The following is a 21820-nucleotide window of genomic DNA, read 5'->3' as shown; positions in this document are numbered from 1 at the left end:
GGACATACTTATGTTGCTGGTGAAATATCTAGTATCTGGTGAAATATCTAATACGCAGCATATAAAACTTTTGTCTTTTTCTCTAATGGAACCAAATTTACTCAAACTTATAACTGTATTGGTTGTCACCTCATGATATGTAGCTTTCTTTTATGGCCAAGCACTGTGGTCACCAGTGTGAGCTTGTGCATTCAGAGGGTGGGGGGTGAAGGTGGCCTGGGAAGGTAAAGGGTAAGGGTAGCAGAAGACTGGTCTGCTCTTAGTCCGTATGTGTATCTAACAACCTTCCCACCCCCTCTGCTAAAGGTCACTAACCTTGACTTTCCAGGTACACAGGGGTGGCTCTGTCCCACTCGTCTCTGAATTATAACAGTCATAATATCTTAATCTATTGGGGTGAAGAGCCCCCTGATGCACTTTTGTAAATTGAACTCTCTAATCTGATGTCTGTGTTTTCCGTGTTATTATAAAATAGTGCTATTCTTGACTTCTTGTGTATTACAAGACAGTGCAAAAACTTCAGGCTTTCTGCTTGGATTGTCTGTATCGGAGTATCTTAACGTGTTTCTTGGTGATAAATCCAAATATTCCTGGGGAAACAGGCATTAAAATTCAGGGCAAGAATCTCTGTCTTGGCAAGATTTTCTTCCCTAGACTTGAATTAATAGGTTTGCCTTTTCTCACTAATTTTTCTAGTTTAAACATCCACTGTATTGGGCCATAGTGTGTTTTTAAGTGGGACATTTAGTTATTGAGTTTTTACAGATTCCAGTTTCTGAAACGGTCATGCTCATTTCTGTGCTTACCTGAACAAATGTACTTGTCTCATCCCTTGCCCCATGTAAAGAAGCTCCAGGAGAGCAGGAACCTTGTCTGTCCTGTTCTACAGTGCCTCATGTCAGAGTAAGCAGTTGATAAAATAGTTATTGACCGAAAGAGTAATGCTTCTACTTCGGGACTTGGGTGGTTTTCCTTCTTACAGTATCCCCATCTTTCCTTCAGCACTGGAGAGGGGTCTCTTGAAAACCCTACAGAAACTGGATGAATATCTGAATTCTCCTCTCCCTGATGAAATTGATGAGAATAGTATGGAGGACATTAAGTTTTCTACACGTAAATTTCTGGATGGCAATGAAATGACATTAGCTGATTGCAACCTGCTTCCCAAACTGCACATTGTCAAGGTAGGCCTGCAGGATGTGGTGTGACATCACCATTAGACTGGGTATTCTCTGTGTACTAAGATAGCACTTTATTTGTCTATGAATTTTTTTTTTTTTTGATCTGGTGTATGACTAGGAACCCCAAACAGTATAACTTAATACTATTTAGGCAACAGTTGGAATACCCTCGAGTTAACAAAATGGAAAATTATGTCTTAAAATTGAGGCATATGAGAAAGAAGATTTTTTTTTTTTTTTTTTTTGGTGACTGTATAAAAATTAAAAAATGTAGCAGGTAACTTTGAATTGGAGTTTGCTACATTGACTTACGTTGTCAGATTCTGTTGTGTGATCACCTGGTTATTTCTATATAAGGCAAAGAAATATTTACTGAGCATTTATTGTGTAAGACACTGCGCTAAATAGAAGAGTAGTAAACACTAGTTGTGATAAAGATCAAGACCAAGGAAAACAGAGATGTAAAATCATGTGTGTGCCTTGAAGTATTTACCCGGAGATTACACCTGGCTGTCTCTCTGGGTCACCAGGGCAGGCGTTTGCAATCCCTGTCACATTACTGAAGTTCAGATGTACTTTGCGGTCCTTGTCATTATTTAAAACTCTAGTTAGAATGAAGGTGACTTCTCAAATAGAAGCAGTTCTCAGAGATTCACAGAATTAGTTTGCCCTAAAATCAGAGATAAGTCTGGTTTACAAGTCATGGAAAATAAATGTTAACTTTTGATCTCTTTGTATTTCAGGTGGTGGCCAAAAAATACCGCAACTTTGATATTCCAAAAGGAATGACTGGCATCTGGAGATACTTAACTAATGCGCATAGTAGGGATGAGTTTACCAATACCTGTCCCAGCGATAAGGAGGTTGAAATAGCCTATAGTGATGTAGCCAAAAGACTTACCAAGTAAAATATCCCTTCTGAGAGAGATGTCTTTGCATCTTCCCCTAAGGATATGCTTTTCCTAACAGACTGCTCCTGTTCCTATAAAGTAGAAATTTTATTTTGCATGAACGTGCAGTTACTCAAGATTAGGATAAAGGCTAGACAAGGTATAGTAGCTATCTTTAAATATACACTCCTAAGCAGTATTATGTTAAAATACTTTATCCTGTCTCCCTCCCCTGCCCCATACCCTCCTCTCCTCTAATCTGGAGACACTCCGCCACACTCTTCACTCTAGAGGTAGATTGCCGTCCCTCCGGAGCCCTCACCGTTGTGTCTGTTCCCTGTGGACTGAGGGCAGAACTTCGGAGGGCCAGTGTGTAACTGTTAAAATAGTACCCACGACTTCATCAGTCAGCCGAAAACTGGTGCACAATGCATGGTACAAGGAATATTTATGTATTTTGGGGATTGTATAATATTTAGTAAGAGTATATGAAAGGATTGCTACTGTATCAGAATACTCTGTCTCAATTCAGTCTGTCCTGGGTGTGTCACCACCAGTGAAGAGAGCCTTCCACAGAAAGTCACTACAGATTTTGCTGTTTTACTTTGTACATGGATTTTTACTTTTGCTTAAAAGCATTTATCCTTCATACCAGTTATAACATCGGACACTGTGTAGGAGCTACAAGTTCAGAGAGAGGGATGATATTCTCAAGATCTTCCTCAAAGCATTTTATCTATTTGAGAAAAACCTATGGGCACCTGCTACTCTGTCTGAATGTGTTGCTTTTTGTGTGTATTTTGCCCAGTGCCATTCTTTTGGAGCCTTATTGCTTTCCTCCTTTATTTTAAAAAGCTCCTTTTTAGGTAAGCGTAGACCTTGCTGTCTAGATCTTTTGAGTAACACTACATAAACTGATATTTAGTTGATTTAGTGATAGCAATATGACTTGTAATGTAAAAGTTAACACAGATAATAACCTAAGGAATGTAGGGTGGGTTTGTCAAAATGTCAAGCAGAATTTTGTTTCTGAAGCATATTTAATTAATATGGATAACCTAAAGAATGCCTTTTCCATCGTGTATTAAAAACAAGATAAAACAGCCATCACCAGCTTTCCCATTCAACCCCCGTTGACTCTTAAACTTTGGGTAGAGCATGGTTAACTCCTTTGGAACTAAATTATAGTTGTTATGGTGAGTACGTATTTACTGCAGTTTTGCCTAATCTCAATCATTGTACTTCCTTCAATTAAATTTTTCTAAAGCCACATTGAGGAATAGCACTCTGCATGTTTGTTTTTTAAAAAATTGGAAGTCCTAAACCAGGAATGATTTGTGCTCTAACAAGGGAGGATGAACTTGGTAAAAATAAAACAAAAGTTTGCTACGTATTTATTCATTTTTTGAAAATGGACTAAGTACTACTGCTCCAAAGACCCTAGTTGTAACTATCATACATTTTTGGTAATTTTTTATATGTAACTTGTTTAAGAAGTGCTATTTCTCATAGGCTGTTTTTGGAAATTTACATTATTGCTTTAAAATGGCAATGTTTTCCCCCGTTTGGTGTGTTAACATTTAGTAATCACTGGCATTAGGGAAGCAGCCTGATTTTTATAAGTGTATACTGCATTTTTTAACCTATCAGTCAGTAATTAACCTTGGTATAGGAAGATAAGCTCCGTATTGTATCCATTTGGCTCAGGGAGGTTTCTTTGCCTTGCCTTTCTTAGAACTCCTTACTGCTGATAAAAAATTTGGGCACCCACCTTTAATTAAATATTGGATGATGACTTATCTGGTTGCAAGAAAAGCACTCAGGTTATCGCTGGGAAGTTCTATAGCAGTAGCTTCGGTGGGAGAAAATGTCACATGTGCTCCAGGACACAGGCAGCCGTCACCACTTCTCACCTCCCTTTAAAATAGTAGTAACTTGGCATTCAGGTGATACTGAACCTCGCCTCCTGGCTCTCAAAGTATGAAAAAGATTCAAGAGAAGGGTCTGTTCTTTCCAGTGAGCAGGGGACTAAGTGGTGCAGAATAGAGGGGCTAATGAGGACGGAGGTACATTTCTCAAAATAGAGGGATGAAAACCACATTCTGAAATTCAGTCGTGAACTACTTTCACTTTGGATATTTATTCTCTTCATTGTCTTTTTAAAATTTATCCCATGATTTTACTTGGCTGTCTGTCTAGATGTCCAAGGAAGGCAGGTCTGTCTGTTACGATTTTGATGTAGAAAGACAGATCTTATTATTACTTTATCAGGGAAGATAGATGAAATTGAGATTGGCAAATGGACAAAAGCTAGGAAAAAGGATGATCCCAGAACATGATTTTTTCCCCCCATTTTATACTTGTGGAAAGATCATAGCTTAAAATGTTGGGAGATTTTAGGGCATAGAAGTTTTCATGGCAGTTCATGTAGTTTATAAACTGACATAATGCAGATCATCTGATACTATTTCTACAACTACTAAATCATTTCCCCCTTAATGTAAACCCCTTCTGTTCCACCTCAACAAGATTAGAGTCTGAATGGAAACTCTCACTGTTTTCCAAGGAATTCTGAGAAATTTTTGTGTTGAACAGTTGGAAAGCTCTTTACTACTTCAGTTGATATAACTTCCTTTTTTTTTTTTTTTAATGTAGGTGCAGATTTTCTATACCCCTCTGCTATCTTTTATTAAGAGCATTGACTTTTGTGATGAAAATCATACTAGGTTTGATTTCTTGATAACTCAGCTTACACAATATTTTTAAACTCTTGAGCAATCTGTGTACAATTAAGAGATTTCTGACATTTATTCTTCACTAAGTTGATCAACTAGAATTTAGGCATTTTAACATCGGTTGGGTTTTGGATCTTTCTAGAGTTATGTAGATAGCTTTTGTTTCTGTACATTTAAAATATCCATTTAAGAAATACCTACAAGGTAAAAAATGAGAAGAAATAGCAATGTATTTTTTCATAAACATTTTGATACACATTTCATCGTTTATTGATTAACCATTTTCTTACACTGGTTATAATCAGCATTTGATTCAGAGAGGGAAGCATTCATTATTGATATACTAAATGGGCTTTTTTTTATTCCATCCTTTACAAATGATCAAGATCGGGGCTTGTCGAAATTATATTTTTATCATCGAAAAAAATTTCAACTCCCTAAGTCCTAATGTTGAACAGAATTGGAGTATTTTCTTTAGAATTACTTGAAAAGGCAAATGAAAGCTTATTATAGAATGCTTGTATTTTCTTTTCTCTCTCTAGAACCAGTATATTGCTGGCAGCTATTGTATTAAAAAAATAAAGTATATTTTCACTATCATAAAAGGTTCTTTTTTCCCCCCATCATGAAAATAAATAACAACCTGGGGTAAAAGTGTTTTACTTGAGACTACTTTTTTCCCATGACTTGAGACTACTTTTTTCCCATGAGTGGGTGACTCAACACATTTAATAGATTAAAGGGGAAAAAATCATATGGTCATCTCAGTAGGTGCATAAAATAATTTGATAAAAACTTTAATGATTCTCATTCTTAGCAAAGTAGGGCCAAAGGCAAAAATTTTTTAACCTGAAAAGCCATCTGCCAGGAACCTACAGCAAATTTCATATGTAAATATGAAACAAAAGCCCTTCCATTAAAGCCAGGAATAAGACAGGATTGCCTTCTGTCACAGCTATTATTCAGCTACTTTTTACAGCTACTTTATTAGAAGCATCCTAGTTAATGCAGTAAAATCCTTAGAATAGGGAATGGAAAAGAAGTGACCAAATGGTTGCTCTTTGCAGATGATGCATATACATAAAGGAAATCCAAAATAATCTATCAGAAATAATAAAATTCAGCCAGATTACTAGGTAAAATATTGAAAAAATATAATTATATGAATATTAACCATATTAAAATTAATAAGCTAGTAACATAGGATGACATTTCTTCTGGACAAAACCTGGGTGACAGGAAAATGAGAGCTTTGAGAAATTTGTAACATATATTACCTATTCTAAAAAATAAAATGCTTTAAAAGATAAACTAATCTTTTTATTAATTTATTAATCTTAGATCAAATCTAATAAAAATGCAATTCCTTTATAAGAAAAGTACAAAATATTATCAAAGGACCTAATAGAAATTTGCTCAATGGATAGGTATACCATGTTTATGGATAGGGAGCTTAAGACTCTTAATTAAAAGTTTTAATTCTGTCTCAAGTAATTTATAAATTCAATAGGTTTTTCAACAAAATCTCAATTGTGTGTGTGTGTGAGAGAGACAGAACTAGACAAATGCATTTTAAAAATTCATATGGAAGAGTTATGCCCCTCTATAGCCCATATATATTTGGAGAAGGGAGGGAAACCTAGGAAACTTGCCTGACGAGATATAAAGACTTAAAAGTTTACAGTAATTATTGGGTAGGATATAGTGGGTCACAGCAACACAACAGTCATACTGCAAATAACGTAAACACCAAAATAATATTTTATTTCAGAAAACTGGAAGCAGTAAGGACTAAATGAATTGGAATTTAAGAGAGGGAAGCCTTTCTGAGGTGGACTGGTGGTTTGGCCATTTTCTTCCCTGGGGGGCATTTGCTGATTCCTGGCCTGAGACTGAGGATTGGGTTTGGCCCAGCAGAGGGATCTGCTGGGGAAAAGAAAATCACAAGACTCTTGGTTACAGGGCACACTGGAAACGTGGGGACCCCAAATACATGACTGGTTTTCTCACAGGACATTTGCTGAATTCCAGAGCTGTACATGGCATCCTAGAAGCTAAGCCCAGGGCTTCCAAAAGGCAGAATGAAATCTCCCATAATCTCACCATATTTAGGAGACAAGATTTCATTAGCAGGAGTTTACCCAAAACACAAAGAAAGCAGCATAATGGTTGCCTGGCACTGGGGGCAGGAGTGGGAATTGCTAACAAGCATAAGGGATTATTTTGGGATGATGGATCTGTTCTAAATATGGATTATAGATAAGGGTCTAGTGTCCAGAATACATAAAGAATTCTTATAACTGAATAATGAATGAGCAAAGATTTGAATAGATACCTCTTCAAAGAAGATACACAGATGGCCAGTAGACACATAAAAGAAGCTTAACATTAGTCATTAGGGAAATGTAAATTAAAACCACACACACACACACACAAACCCTGTCTAGTATGGCTATCAAGAAGACAATTATTAAATATGGGCAGTGATGTGGAGAAATCGGAACTCTCATACATTGCCGGTGGGAATGTAAAATGGTGCAGCCACATGGGAAAACAAGTCTGGCAGTTCTTCAAAAAGTTAAACATAGAGGAGTCATATGACCCAGCAATTCCACTTTTAGGTTTATAGCCAGGAGAAATAAAACTTTGTCCACACATCTTGTACATGGATGCTCATTTCACTGTTACAGTAGCCAAAAAAAATGGAAGCAACCCAGATGTCAACAGATGAATGGGTAAAAAAAATAAAAAATAAAAATCTTTCCATATATGCATATAATGGGATACTATTCAGCCATAAAAAAAGTACAGACACAAGGTACAATACAAGAAGCTTGAAAACCTGCTCAGTAAAAGAAGCCAATCACAAAAGGTTACATATGATTCCATTTATATGAAATTTCCAGAATAGGGAAATCTTATAGAGACTGACAAATTAGTGGGTTGCCAGGAGTTGGGGGAGGAAAGAATGGGGAGTGACTGCTGCTGAGTATGTGGTTCCTTCTTGGGGTGATGAAAATGTTCCGGAACTAAGTAATGGTGATGGTTATTCAACTTGGTGAATACTAAAATACAAAAAACCACTAAATTGTGTACTTTTTTTCTTTTTTAAGAATTTTTTATTCATTTGAGACAGCAGGAGCAGTAGGGAGAGGCAGAGGAAGAGGGAGAAGCAGACTCCCTGCTAAGCAGGGAGCCCAATGTGGGGCTTATCCCAGGACCTGGACACAATGTCCTGAGCCGAAGGCAGACGCTTAACCATCTGAGCCACCCAGGCGCCCCTGAATTGTGTACTTTATAAGGGTGAATTTTATGGTATATATCTCAATTTTTAAAAATTGCATAGAGGCAGCTCTGCCATGCTGAAGTTTTGGATAATCAGTATATTGACAGGTTAATTGGCAAAATTAGTGATGTGGATTTCCTTTCTGTTTGAATTAAAATTCAATTTAGGGGCACCTGGGTGGCTCAGTTGGTTAAGCATCTACCTTCGGCTCAGGTCATGATCTCAGGGTCCTGGGATCGAGCCCCGCATCGGGCTCCCTGCTCGGCGGGAAGCCTGCTTCTCCCTCTCCCACTCCCCCTGCTTGTGTTCCCTCTCTTGCTATGTCTCTATCTTTCAAATAAATAAATAAAATCTTTAAAAAAAAATTCAATTTAAATGTCATCCAAAATACATTCCTTTAAAAAAAAAGATTGAGAGCAAGAGAGAACATGAGAGGGGGGAGGGGCTGGGGGAGAGGGAAAGAGAGATGGAGAAGCAGACTCCCCACTGAGCGTGGAGCCCAACATGGGGCTTGATCCCAGGACCCTGAGATCATGACCTGAGCCAAAATCAGATGTTTAACTGAATGAGCCACCCAAGCGCCCCTTTCCAAAATATATTATTAAGAGGGAAAAAGGAAAAAGAAAAGACTTCTATAAACCATCTGGGTTCACCTAAAATGGATGAATTCTACAGTTTGTAAATTATGCCTTAATAAGGCTTTTTTTTTTAAATAGCTGAAAAGCACAAATCTGAAATTAATCCATTTTATGGGCTTAACAGCAAGATGGACACAGCAGAAGACAAGATTAGTGCTTGAAGGTAGGTCACCATAAAAAATCCAAACTGAAGCAAAGACAGTAAAAAGAATGCAAAAACAAAACAAAAATCTACAAGAAAAGCATAGGAGACAACGCAATATAAAGATATGTGTAACTAAAGTCACAGACAGAAACATAATGGGGCAGAAGCAGTATTTAGTGAAATAATGGGTGAGAATTTTCTCAAAACTGTTGACATCAGGGGCGCCTGGGTGGCTCAGTTGGTTAAGAGACTGCCTTCGGCTCAGGTCATGATCCTGGAGTCTCTGGATCGAGTCCCACATCAGGCTCCCTGCTCGGCAGGGAGCCTGCTTCTCCCTCTGACCCTCCCCCCTTTCATGTGCTCTCTCTCTCTCATTCTCTCTGTCTCAAATAAATAAATAAAATCTTAAAAAAAAAAAAAAACTGTTGACATCAAACCACAGATTCATAAGCCTCAGCAAACTCCATATGGAATAAAAACAGACCACACCTAAGAATGTCATAGTCAAACTGCTGAAAACCAAAGACAGAGAAAATCCTAAAGACGTCCAGAGAAGAATGACCCATAACCTTTGAAGGAGTAACAATAAAACTAATGGTTGACTTTTTTTTTTTTTAAAGATTTTATTTATTTATTTGAGAAAGAGAGAATGAGAGACAGAGAGCATGAGAGGGAGGAGGGTCAGAGGGAGAAGCAGACTCCCTGCTGAGCAGGAAGCCCGATGCGGGACTCGATCCAAGGACTCCAGGATCATGACCTGAGCCGAAGGCAGTTGCCCAACCAACTGAGCCACCCACGCGCCCACTAATGGTTGACTTTTCAGCAGAGACATTGGAAGCCAGAAGACAGGGGAATCTTTAAACTGCTAAAAAGAAAAGAAAAAACCTGGGGTGCCTGGGTGTCTCAGTCGTTAAGCGTCTGCCTTCAACTCAGGTCATGGTCCCAGGGTCCTGGGATCGAGCCCCACATTGGGCTCCCTGCTTGGCGGGAAGCCTGCTTCTCCCTCTCCCACTCCCGCTGCTTGTGTTCCCTCTCTCGCTGTGTCTCTCTCTGTCAAATAAATAAAAGAGAAAACCTTACCAATGGAGAATTCCATACTTAGTGAAAGTATTCTCACAAGCTAAGTCAAAAAGGGCATTTTCAGACAGACAAAACCAGATAATTCGGCACTAGCAAACCAGTGCTAAGGAAGATACCGAAGGAAGTACTTCAGCCCAAAGGAAAATGACCCCCAGATTGAGGTACAGAATCAGAAGGGAGAATAAAAAGCAATGGCAAAGATAAAATCTGTAGGCAAATATAAAAGCATATTGATTATTTAAACAGCAACAATAATGTCTTGAAGACATGCACTGTTGTATATTTTATTTCTGTGGAAGTAAACATTTACATATTTATATTCTTTGGAAGTACATTTTGTGGAACATGTAACTGGCTTACAGAAGTAAAATATAATGGAAGAAAATATACAATGTGGAATATATAACAGTAGTTACGTATTATGAATATATAACATTGGTGTAAGTGTAGGAAAGTAAGTGGAGTTAAGTACTTGCAGGATCTTTATCTGGCAAGTGGTAAAAGTACTAATTTAAGAAAACTATAATAAATATTGCAATGTCTAGGGTAGCTATTACGATAATTACAAGAACAAATAACTTAAAAATCTAAGGTTCAAGGGGAAAGGAGTTAAAAAAAAAATCCAATGAATCCCAAAGAAAGGACAAGAGGACTAAAGGAACAAAGGATAGGACAAACTGAAAACAAACAAAGCAAAAGGTTAGCCATAAACCATACACCATTAGTACTTCTATTAAGTATAAGTGGACTAAACAATCTGATGAAAAGTCAGTGTTGAATGATAAAAAAAAATCGAACCCCAATATATGACATGCAGAAGAACCCAACTATAAGGATACGGAAAGGCTGAAATTAAATGATGGAACAGTCAATCTGTGGACACAGTAAATCAAAGGAAAGCAGATGTAACCATTTACCATACAAAGCAGGCTTTGAGGCAAGAAGTATTACTAGAGCTGAAGAGAAGGACATTTTATAATATAGGACATTTATAATGTCCTTTTGTAATGAAAAGCTTATTTACTAAGATGATACAACAGTCCTAAATTTATATGCATCTGATAACAGTCTTGAATACATAGAGCAAAAGTTAAGCCAGAAGGAGAAACAGATACACCATCGTAATTAGAGATTTTTAACATAGCTCACTCAGTAACTGATAGAAAAACAGAAGAAAAAAAAAGCACCCTTCCCTCCCCAAACACGCACTAAGGAATTTGAATAACTCACTTAACCAACTTGACGTGATTGACACTGGAACACTATATCCAACAACAGCAGAATGCACATTCTTTTCAAGTACACAGGAACTTTTAGCAAAGTAGACCATATGCTGGCCCATAAAGCAAGTCTCAATAAATTTCAAAGAAATGAAATAATACAAAGTATGTTCTCTGACCACAGTAGAATTAAATTAGAAACGGACTGAAAGACAGCAAGAGAATCCCCAGAATGAGGAACCAATTATATAGCAAGTGCAAAATAAGACTAAGACCTACACTGAAATTGAAAAAAATTTTAACATATGTGCTTATTATATGCCAGGAACTATGCTAAGCACTTTACATATATTAACTCAGTCTCCCTAACAATCCTGTGAGATGGAAACTATGATTCCCATTTTATGGATGAAGAAATTGATGCACAGGGAGTTAAGAAAGTTGCTCAAGGTCACACAGCTATTAAGTTCAGAGCCAAAGTTCAAGCCCAAGGCATGGAGCAATATGCAGATCGTGTTCTGCAATCTGCCCAAGTGTTTCTGCTCTTACTAGGGTGGACTTGGTGGCCCAGCCCCTGCCGGCCAAGGTCATTGGGTGGCCAGGCCAGCCGAGCTCCAGCGGAAGCAATTCTATTCTTGTCTGTTCTCGGGGGCAGGGCCCTGGCGAGGAGCAGAAGGTAGAGGGCCCAGGCCCCGACAGGCCCTGCCTCCTCCCGGAAGGCTCACCACCTCGCTCTGCGGCAAGCCTTAGCCTCGCCCTGGCCGACTTTCGTTTCGCCCGTTGCGTGCGGTTCTAAAAACGACCGGCAGGGGGCGCAGGCTCCCCAGCTGTGGCTCCCGCGGCTGCAAACGGCCGTGACAGCTGCAGACCCTCGTCAGTTTGGGGAGCCGGCAGCTCGGCTCGGCAGCCTCGCGGGCTTCCTTCCTCTTTATCAGATCTGTCAGGGCTGCCGCGCGCGGCGAAGGCACCTCCGGCCTCCTCCCCTCCTTCCGGTGCCGAACGGCCGCTCTCACCCGCGCCTCCGCGCCGGGGAGGGGGACCCGCTGCCGGGAGGCGAGGCGGCCCGCGGGCTTCGGCTCCCCGCACAGTCCGGCTCCTCCGCGCGCCCTCGCGGGGCGGGGAGGGGGGTGGCCGCCGGGAGCGCCTGGGCCGCGACGGCCGCAGCCGGTCCCAGCGGCAGGCGGCTGCAGGGAGGGCCAGCAACGCGGCCGCCGCGGGTCCCCGCCGCGGGGGACGGCGCGGGCGCAGGGCGGGGGCGCGGGGGGACATGGTGGGCGCAGGGCAGGGGCGCGGGGGGACGGCGCGGGCGCAGGGCGGGGGCGCGGGGGGACGGCGCGGGCGCAGGGCCGGGGCGCGGGGGGACGGCGCGGGCGCAGGGCGGGGGCGCGGGGGGACATGGTGGGCGCAGGGCGGGGGCGCGGGGGGACGGCGCGGGCGCAGGGCGGGGGCGCGGGGGGACATGGTGGGCGCAGGGCGGGGGCGCGGGGGGACGGCGCGGGCGCAGGGCGGGGGCGCGGGGGGACATGGTGGGCGCAGGGCGGGGGCGCGGGGGCACGGCGCGGGCGCAGGGCCGGGGCGCGGGGCAGGCCCCCCGCAGGAGGGGTCCTCGCGGAGCGCGGCGGGACGCCGTCGTCCCCGGGAGGGGGCACCGTTCCAGGCCCGGCCGCGGCCCCGGCAGGAGGAGTGGCATCCGGTGAGGGGAGCCCCCCGGGGAGGGGGTCCTTCGGGAGAACGACGGCCGGCGACGCAGCCCTCATTCTGGTTTGTATACAGTGAGAGCGCGCGTTCCTCGATTTTTTTCAAGTAATCCTTCTTTCTCTGACTTCCTCAAATAAGAGTAATAATTTTCAGTAAACACCATGTGCCAGTTACTGTGTTAAGCTTATATATAACGTACATATAAATATATAAAATGTCTTGATTTATATGTAAATAAAATGTTTCAGATCTTTTAATCTGGTCAGCACTCTATTAGGTAGGGATGATTATTAACCCCATTTTTCTTTTTTTTTTAAAGATACGTTTAAGCACAGAAATGTTCAATACTTTGCCCCAGGCCACGTGCCCAGGAAGGTGATAGAGGCCTGTCTGGCTCCGGAATTTACCTATGGCGCTGGGTTGGGAGAGGCTCAAGTGGGGACTCAGCAAGGCTGATTTCTCGGCCCAGCGGTGGGGCCGCCCGGAGCTCCCCAATTCGACTCTTCCAGGGGGCGCAGGGCTGTACCCGGCCCAGCTCCAGCTCCAGCTCCGGGGCGCAGTCAGGTGCCGTGTGCTGGGTGCTCAGCAGCGCTGAGCCTTTCCAACACTAAGTACCGAGTGCACCTCGCGCTTTGGAGGAGGTGTCCTGTCCGATGAGAGGGGGCCTCCGGGAGCCCGGGGAGAGCGACGGGGGCCTCCCTACCTCCTTGGCTCAGAGCTAGATGTGCAAATCGCTGCTGTCTGCAGAGGTCACTGTAAGCCAGCGAAATCGTCCTGCTGCTGAGGCGGCGTGGAAGGGTTCCCCATCCAGGGAGGGGCAGAAGAAAAGCCAGGGTATCTCTCCCTTCCCTTCCTTCACTGGCAACACTGTTAGGTCAACGATGTCCTGTCCTTCTCCTAAATGGTTGACTGCAGAGAGATCATTCTTCATCTCTACACGTGCTTCAAGATAGGGATGGTCCTTAGCAGAATCTTAAGGTTGCCTATTTTAATTATTTTTAAAATTGGACCTAAAGACAAAAAATGTACATAAAGTGAAATGGAGCCCAAGTCACTGGTGCATAGTATTGATTTGATTATCCAGGGAGACTTTTTTTTTTTTTAAGAAAAATTCTACAGTGTTCTTAAGATACCTACCAACTTGATATTCTGAGCCAACTTCCATTATCAGATGCTTTTCAGAACTCATGGTGACCAGCAAGCTGGAAATACTCCAGCACCCTTGGCTCATCCAGGAACGAACTAAGGATGAGTGACTTGCCCACAGCCCCTTAGTTAATTAGTTGCAGTATGGGGACCCCTAGGACAGTGTTCTAGGGACTAGACAATGGGAGGGCCACCAGGTAGGGGCACAGTGGCCCCTGGAACCACATCTTGATCCCTTCTGCTTGACTCTCAGGGAGTTCCCTGACTTCATAAGGAATGGGTTTAACAAATAATCCTTGGGATCCACAATCTTAATCTGTTAAAACACACTTAACTATATCAGATGCTCCATTCATTAAAAAAGTAACACTGAGTGCCTCCTGGGCACAAGGCCCTGGCTGATCACGAATAAATGGAGACACATGACTTCTGCCTTCCAGGAGCTTCCAGGATCACAAGGGAGAAAAGACATAAACACAAATAACCAGGCAATAAAAGCAGAAGGTGAGAAACGATTCACAAGAGACTTAAAAGCTCTGTTCATGCCTTCACTCTTGCATATTTATGGAACCTACCTTGTGATGACTTGAAAAGGGAAAATTGCTTTTCACTAGGAAAATCAACAGTATATCAAGGAGAATAAACTCATAAAAGGTTTTTAACCATTTAAACGATTATCAAAGTGATTCTGCTCACTGTAAAAAGTTTGGAAAGTACAGAAAAAAGTAAAGAAGCACATACACAAATTTCCCCCGAATTCACCACCAGAGGCAACCCCCATTCATGGTGTGTTTTCCCACCTATTGGCTAGGATTTTTTTTTTCTTTAAGAATTTTACAGCTTACTTTCCATTACAAATCTATCATATCATAAGCATTTCCCTCATCATCTGGAACTCTCGATTATTATAAGGCTATTTGCCTAATGCTTTCCATCACATGGATGCATCATAATTGACTCACTGATTCCCCGGCTGAGGGGTGTTTAGGTTGTTTCCAGCTTTCTGTTATCACACATTTACATCGCAATGGGTATCTCTGTGCATACATCTTTGACCGTCATTCAACTTCCATGTTTCGGAGAAAATAATCAGAAATGTGAACCAGAAGTATGAACCTCTTAAGAGGATTGACACGTATCACCAAGTTATTTGCCGGAAAGTTTCTAGGAAATGGCTTAAAAAGTTATATGGACAGAGAGTAGGAACATTTTTCAGGCTTTTGATAAATATCACCAAATGGCTTGCCAGAAATATCACACTGGTTTACAACCCCAGCCCTCCCAACCCCAGCACTGCGGTGGATGCCATCTCGAGCAGTCTTTGCTAACTTCGTGGCATCTTACTGTTATTTGCATTTCTTTGGCCTTTTAGACACATGGAGCATCCTTTTTCCCCTCCAAGTGTTTACTGGCCACTTATATTTGTATTTCTTATTATGTCTTTTGCCTTTTTATCCATGAGCATCTTTGTGTGTTTTTTTTTTTTTATTGATTTATGTGGGTTCTTCATAAATTAAGGGTTCTAACCATCTGTCTGTGGTATTTGCTGCAAACATTCTTTCCAGTTGCTTGTCTTTTAATTTTGCTTGTATTTTTTAATCACACCGGAATTTTTTGTTTTTTTGTAGCACGGATCTGTCAAACATTTCCTTTGTGGTTTCTTCCACAGCTTTGAAGCTTAGAAAGCCCTTCCCTGTGCACAGGGCAGTTGGGGAAGGGAGTTCCCAGGTGAGGGATACAATGGGGCCTTGGCCTGGAGGCCAGAGGTGAGGCAACTGTGGGTGCCCGGATTGGACTCGTAGTTTGGGGACAGATCAGGGACGCTTTTTAAGGCTGTGCTGTAGGGTTCCAGACAGGGGAGCCACTGAGAGTTTCCAAGCTGAGAGAAGACATAGGGAAGGGGCTGCAAGAACAGATTCTGTGTCTTCAGGATGAGACCTGAATATTGGAACATCTGAGGTTCGCTGGGACCAATATGGAACCTATTCTGGAAAGCTCTTACGGGAAGCCCAAAGTTCATAGCTCAGTAAAACTTGAGAACTCTCTCCTCTTCCTTGTGAGTCTGCAGCCATTTTGGGATTGGAGGGTGATGTTTCTGTTCTGATTCTGTTACTATCAGCACTGGGAAGGATCTCCCAGGGCTGCAGATTTCCCTCTTTCTTCACAGCAAAGTGATAACTTCTTGCTCTTTTTGCCCACAACGTTGTGATACCTTCTCTCGCCCTCCCCAGTCCAGGCGGTTCTGTGAACCTTGGGAGCAGGCCTTCACTTCTCTGCCTTTAACGTAAATGGTAGTTGCCATAACCGATTCTGCTAGAGAAACCACACTTGAGCTATTTGTAAAATCTCTGGGAAGGAGTTCATCTGGGTGGTCAGATTTTCGGTGAATTAAAAGCTTACTCCTTAGAAGACTAGATCGTAGTTTCTGATTAGACACCCTACAGAGATGTATTTTACCTCTTGGCCCTTTCGTTCATTCCTTTGAAAAGAAAGTATAATACATTCTTAGAGGAAATACTTAAAGATGTAAAGATGGCAAATGAAATAAAGATGTAAGGATGGCCAGGAATCCCTGCACCCCAACGCAAACATTTCCGGTTCTTTCCCTCCCGTCTTCCAGAGCGTGTGCGTGCTGTAGGACGTAGATCCTCGTACAGGCTCTCCCATGTCACTGGCCAGAGCCTGGCCACAGGTGTGTAGATTTTATACAGTGCATGTAAAATGGTCATTTTAAAACATTTTGTATTGAAATAGGGTGTATATACAGACTAGTAACGAATGCACAGCTTGATGAAATTTTGCACACTAAACGCACCCATGATCTGAACTAAACAACCCCCGGATCGAGAAGTAGACCATTATCAGCACCTGGGGGCCCCCTCCTGACTGGCCCCAGTCGCTAACCTCCCCCTCTCACAGGGAACCACTACCCTGATAGCATAGATTAATTTTGAGTGTTTTTTTTTTAATTTTAATTTTAATTTTTTTAAGATTTTATTTTTTATTTATTTGACAGAGAGACAGACAGACAGACATAGAGAGAGCACAAGCAGGGGGAGCAGCAGAGGGAGAAGGAGTAGCAGACTCTCCACTGAGCAGGGAGCCTGATGTGGGGCTCGATCCCAGGACCCTGGGATCGTGACCTGAGCCGAAGGCAGACGCTTAACCGACTGAGCCACCCAGGTGCCCAAGAGTTGTTGTTGATGGTGGTGTTTTTAAGTTTTATTTACTTATTTATTTAAGTCCTCTCTACACCAGACCTGGGACTCGAACTCACAACTCTGAGATCAAGAGTCACGTGCTCCACCGGCTGAACCAGCCAGGCGCCCCAGTTTTGAGTGTTTCTGACCTCTTTATCAGTAAAATCACAAAGAATGTCCTCTGCTATCTGGCTTCTTTTGCTCAGCATTGTGAAGTTCCCCCACATTGCCGTATGTTGTATGCAGCAGATGTTCCTTCACGTTCCTTGGTGCATGGCGTTCCATTGCATGGGGCATCGTCTATCCACCGCTGTGGAACAAGTTACCCCCAAACCTAATGACTTAAAATGACAACATTTATTCATTAATTAAAATTTTTTTTTGTGTGATCAAAGCATTTCATGGAGGGGTTTTGGGGAAAGGTCAAGGACCAAGAAGACGATGAGAGCCGATGTCCTTGGCCTGGCCAGGATCTCTTTCCAGCTTCGTGGACACCCAGCCACAGCACTTATTACTCTCTCGGCGTTTCTGTGGGTTAAGAATTTCGGGAGCAGCTCAGCTGGCGGTTCTACCTCATGGTCTTTCATGAGGTTGCACTTGAGACGTCAGGCAGGGCTGTGGCGTCGGAGGGCTTGACTGGGGCTCTGGGGTCTCCATTCCCAAGATGGCGCGCTCGCGTGGCTGTTGGCGGGAGGCCTCAGCGCCTCTCCACCTGGGCCTCTCGGTCGTGGGGCTTGCGTTTCTTCATGACATGGTGGCCGGCTTCCCCCGAAGGAGTGATCAAGAGACTGAGGTGAAAGGGGCAACGTCTTTCACGATCTCTCCTTGAAAGCCGCCTGTGGTCCCTCCCGCCATGGCCCACGGGTCACCAGGCCAGCCCTAGTCAGCATGAGACGGGGCCTCACCAGCGTGTGACTAGGAGGAGGCAGGGCCTTTGTGGGGCCTTGTGGGCGTCGGCCACCACGTATGGAGAAACTCTTTCCCTGTTGCCGAAGATCACTGTTTATAGAGTCTGCTGTCCCCTTGTTGGATTATACGGCATTTGCTGTTGCAGTTGATATTGACACAAACTTCTTTATGCCTACAGCTTCCTACTTCTGCTGAAGTAGTTCTTAGGAATCCATCGCCGGGGATGGAATTCCCGAGTCAAAAGACCATACCCTGCTTCCAGCTCTTCCACCACTGTCATCCATTGCTTCTGGAAGGATGGTCCTGGTCTTCAGCGCTGCGGGCATCCAAATGGTAGACTGAGGCCACTTCAGCTTTATCTACAAAACGTTGCCCGCGGGACATAAAATGACCCTCCGTCATCAAGAAAATGGCAAGTGATGGACAGTGGTCACTTCTGGGCTACAATACAGTGGTGCCTGGTGGGGCGTCTGTATCGTGAAGAACCGATGACTCTTCTCTAAGAGGCACGAGATAGTAGATCCTCTGGATGTATTACAACCAAACTGGTTTAGAAATTGCATTTTCTGCTACCTCAAGGGAAGGCTGCAGTATATCCACCTATAAAATGGGGATCATAACACCAAACGCCCAGGACGGTTGTGAAGATTACAGGGATCATGGACGTAGCATTCCTAGCACCTTATGTAGTAGGCGCCCAACAAATGTTGGTTCTCTGGCTCTCTCCCTCTCCCATGTCCTCTTCTTAGTTTAGCAAGTGTCACATAGTTTACGCTCACTGGCTGAAATACGTCCTGTGATACGTCCTTGGTTTCTCCTGGAGGAAAAAAAAAAGTATAGTATTCTTTGCCTAATTATAATAGTGATACATGTTCACCAAATAAAAATTTGGAAAGTGTGGGAAAGTACAAAGAAGGAAATAAACATTACCCGCAATTTCACGCCCCAGATCTGCCCCTGCGAACATCTGGGTGTGTCTCCTCCGGGGTGTTGGGCCACTTCTTATTCTCAGAATTCTAAGGTGTGGCTCTGGGGCAGTGTGACACCTCTGTCCAGGCCCCAGTGACACCGAGGATGAGGGTTCGTGGGAACTATGGGGTCCCAGCTGTGAGGGGTGTCCTGGAGAGGGCCTCCCCTTTGGCGGCCAACGGGAGGCCCACGGGACTCAAGGCACGGTCCTCACCACCCACAGAGAGCAAGACAGGGAAAGCCTGGACAACAGGATGGGGCTTTCTTCGCCCCTCTCGCCCTGAAAGGCCCTGACCAAACTCCACCAGACATGGGGCTCTCCCTGTCTCTGGGCCTCAGTTCCCTCATCTGTCAAAGGAGCAGAAGGGCCTTGATTTTCAGGACCAACATTGTGTGACGCCAGAGATGTATGGGAAGAATAAAGGGCTTTGAAGCTTGCAGGGCCTTACCCAGAGTACACCCTCGTTATTTCTCTGGTGCCCTCATGGCTTCCCTCTTAGAAAAGAAGAGGACAAACCTCCTACCAGCCTCGGATCGCGTTGGGACCTGGGCCAGCTCAGGTCGGCCTCCTCAGCTGCCCTTAGAGTACCTGAGTCGGGCACGCAAGCCCTCTGGGAGGGCACGACGAGGCCTCTGAGGGGATATGATCCACTGGTGGCACTGTGGCTAGAGAGAGACGGCAGAGGTTCATATCCCAGCGCCACCACTCACTGGCTGTGTGACCTCAGGCAAGTTATGTAACTGCTCTGTGCCTCCCTCATCTCTAAATCGGGAAGATGATGGAAACGACGTGTGGATTAAATGCGTTAATCGGCACGAGGTCCCTAGAACAGCGCTCGACACACAGTAGGTGCTATGTGAGCGTTAGTGAAACCAGTGAGGGCTCCGAGGTGTGCTCTTGAGAATTGTGAACTGATCCCCAAAATGCAGATGTGTTTGACATGAAAGTGAAAGTTCTCTTCCTCCACCTACTCTCACTCTCCTGAAGTAACCACTGTGAACAGTTCAGTGGGCCACCTTCCAGATCTTTCTCTAGGCATACACAGTGATCATATGTATCTAGGGTTTTCTTTTAGAAACAACAAATCATGCAGGTTGCTCTGCAGCTTGCTTTCTCCCTTGGACTGTCATAGGCCTACCTTGGCGTCTGGACGCGCAGACCCACAGCTGTTCGATTTATGCTTCTAGTCCTCTCCTCGTGGACAATTACGCAATTTCCAGTTTCTTCGACTATACAAAGCGCAGGAAGGATGTTCTTACTCCCAAAGGAGGGTCCCTAGGGGGAGGGGGCGCAGGGGACAGAGCTGTGCGTCCGTCGGCGCTCCTCTGGGAGGACCGAGTCAGAGGCGGTGGTTGTCTGCCCTTCTGGGCACTGGATTCTGAGTGGTTCTAACATGTCACCGTGGGAGGATGCTCCCCACACGCCCAAAGCAGGCAAGGGCCTGCCCGGGAGGGTCTCTCTTGGAAAGGAAGATGACTGTGCAGGCTGGGGGGGAGGATAGAGAGAATTCAGCTGGCCCCGGGACCCCTTTCTCACCGTTTCCTTTACAAAAATTATGAGTAAAATCAAAATAGTTTGTAATTTTATTATGAAAACCATCAGATGTACAGAAAAGATGCAGGAATAGTCCAACAGGGGCCCCTGGGTGGCTTGTTTGGCTGAGCATCCGACTCTTGGTTTTGGCTCAGGTCATGATCTTGGGGTTGTGGGATCGAGCCCCGTGTCAAGCTCTGCGCTCATTGCAGAGTCTGCTTGGGATTCTCTCTCTCCCTCTGCCCCTCCCCCCGCTTGCGTGTGCGTGCTCTTTCTCTCTCTCTCAAATAAATAAATAAATAAAATATTTGAAAAAAAAAAAAAGAATAGCCCAACTATTCACCATACTTAGTACCTGGTTATAATAGCTGTTGACATTTGGCCATATTTGTTTGCTTATGTACATTATTTCTCCAGATCTATATTTCTCTGTATCTGTATGGACATCTGTATCTATATATTTTGTCTGAAACATTTCAAAGGAAGTTGTAAACGTCATGACACATCACTCCTAAATAATCCAGCCTAAGAAAATTAATTATCATATTCTAATCTCAATGAATAATAAACTGATTTTCCGATTCCTCAAGTTGTCCTCCAAATATATATATATCTATACAGTTTTACAAACCAGCGGATCACTGTTCTCTTCCTGCCGGAGCCTGTTAGGTAGAGACAGCTTGTGTGGCGCTTTGGGGCAGATTAGAAAATGTGTCTCTTGTGGGTACCGCTCACGTGCCGGTGCGCAGTCAGGTGGGACTTCAGCCCCAATTCCAGCGACAGCACTTTGTGCAGTGTACGAGCCGTGCAACCACCCGTGGCGGCCCTGACGGGGAGGGGTATATTTTGGCTAGTGAAAAAGGGCAGAGAGAGACCGTGGCCCGAGAGCAGGCAGGGCAGTCTTAACAGCAGGCTCTCCGCCTCGTGGCAACAGCAGTACCGACCGCCGGTATTTATTGAGAGTTCACTCTGCGCCAAGCCCTGTGCCGAGGGCCGTAGGGAATGCTCCCGTATTTTCTTCATGCCCCCTGTGGAGGAGGTGCCAGTATCACCCTCACTTTAGGGATGAGAAGACAGGCTCAGAGAGGTTCAGTTATGTGCTCAAGTTTACACAGCTCATAAGGGGCTGAGTTGGGGCTCCGTCCTGGGTCTTCCGGCTCTTGGGATTAAGCCTGAAGAATTGTGCCCT

General features: G+C 44.0%; 1 protein-coding gene and 1 long non-coding RNA gene across 3 annotated transcripts in view; both read left to right on the top strand.

Annotated features, from left to right (window-relative positions):
• Positions 1 to 5460, top strand: part of CLIC4 (chloride intracellular channel 4) — a 72413-nt gene extending 66953 nt beyond the window's left edge. Inside the window, exons 5-6 of the mRNA XM_045898417.3 lie at positions 1003 to 1184; positions 1925 to 5460. Of these exons, the coding sequence (XP_045754373.1) occupies positions 1003 to 1184; positions 1925 to 2089 (347 nt within the window). The 3' untranslated portion in view covers positions 2090 to 5460. The remainder of the gene's footprint in view (positions 1 to 1002; positions 1185 to 1924) is intronic.
• Positions 5461 to 12760: 7300 nt separating this feature from the next.
• LOC135364213 (uncharacterized) lies at positions 12761 to 20966 on the top strand. 2 transcript variants are annotated; one of them, XR_010411052.1, is made up of 4 exons: positions 12761 to 14523; positions 15648 to 16711; positions 17036 to 17202; positions 18307 to 20966. It is a non-coding gene; the product is annotated as an uncharacterized LOC135364213 (long non-coding RNA). The 2 variants fall into 2 exon arrangements; XR_010411051.1 differs by lacking the exon at positions 12761 to 14523 and having other exon boundaries at positions 14531 to 16711.
• Positions 20967 to 21820: the final 854 nt, after the last annotated feature.

Source organism: Mirounga angustirostris, unplaced genomic scaffold (genome assembly GCF_029215605.1).
Source record: "Mirounga angustirostris isolate CCGP_5_RB_7025 unplaced genomic scaffold, mMirAng1.0.hap1 SCAF_4, whole genome shotgun sequence".
Lineage (NCBI taxonomy): Eukaryota > Metazoa > Chordata > Mammalia > Carnivora > Phocidae > Mirounga > Mirounga angustirostris.
Note: the sequence above shows the minus strand (reverse complement) of the source record. Positions and strands in the feature narration are given on the sequence as shown.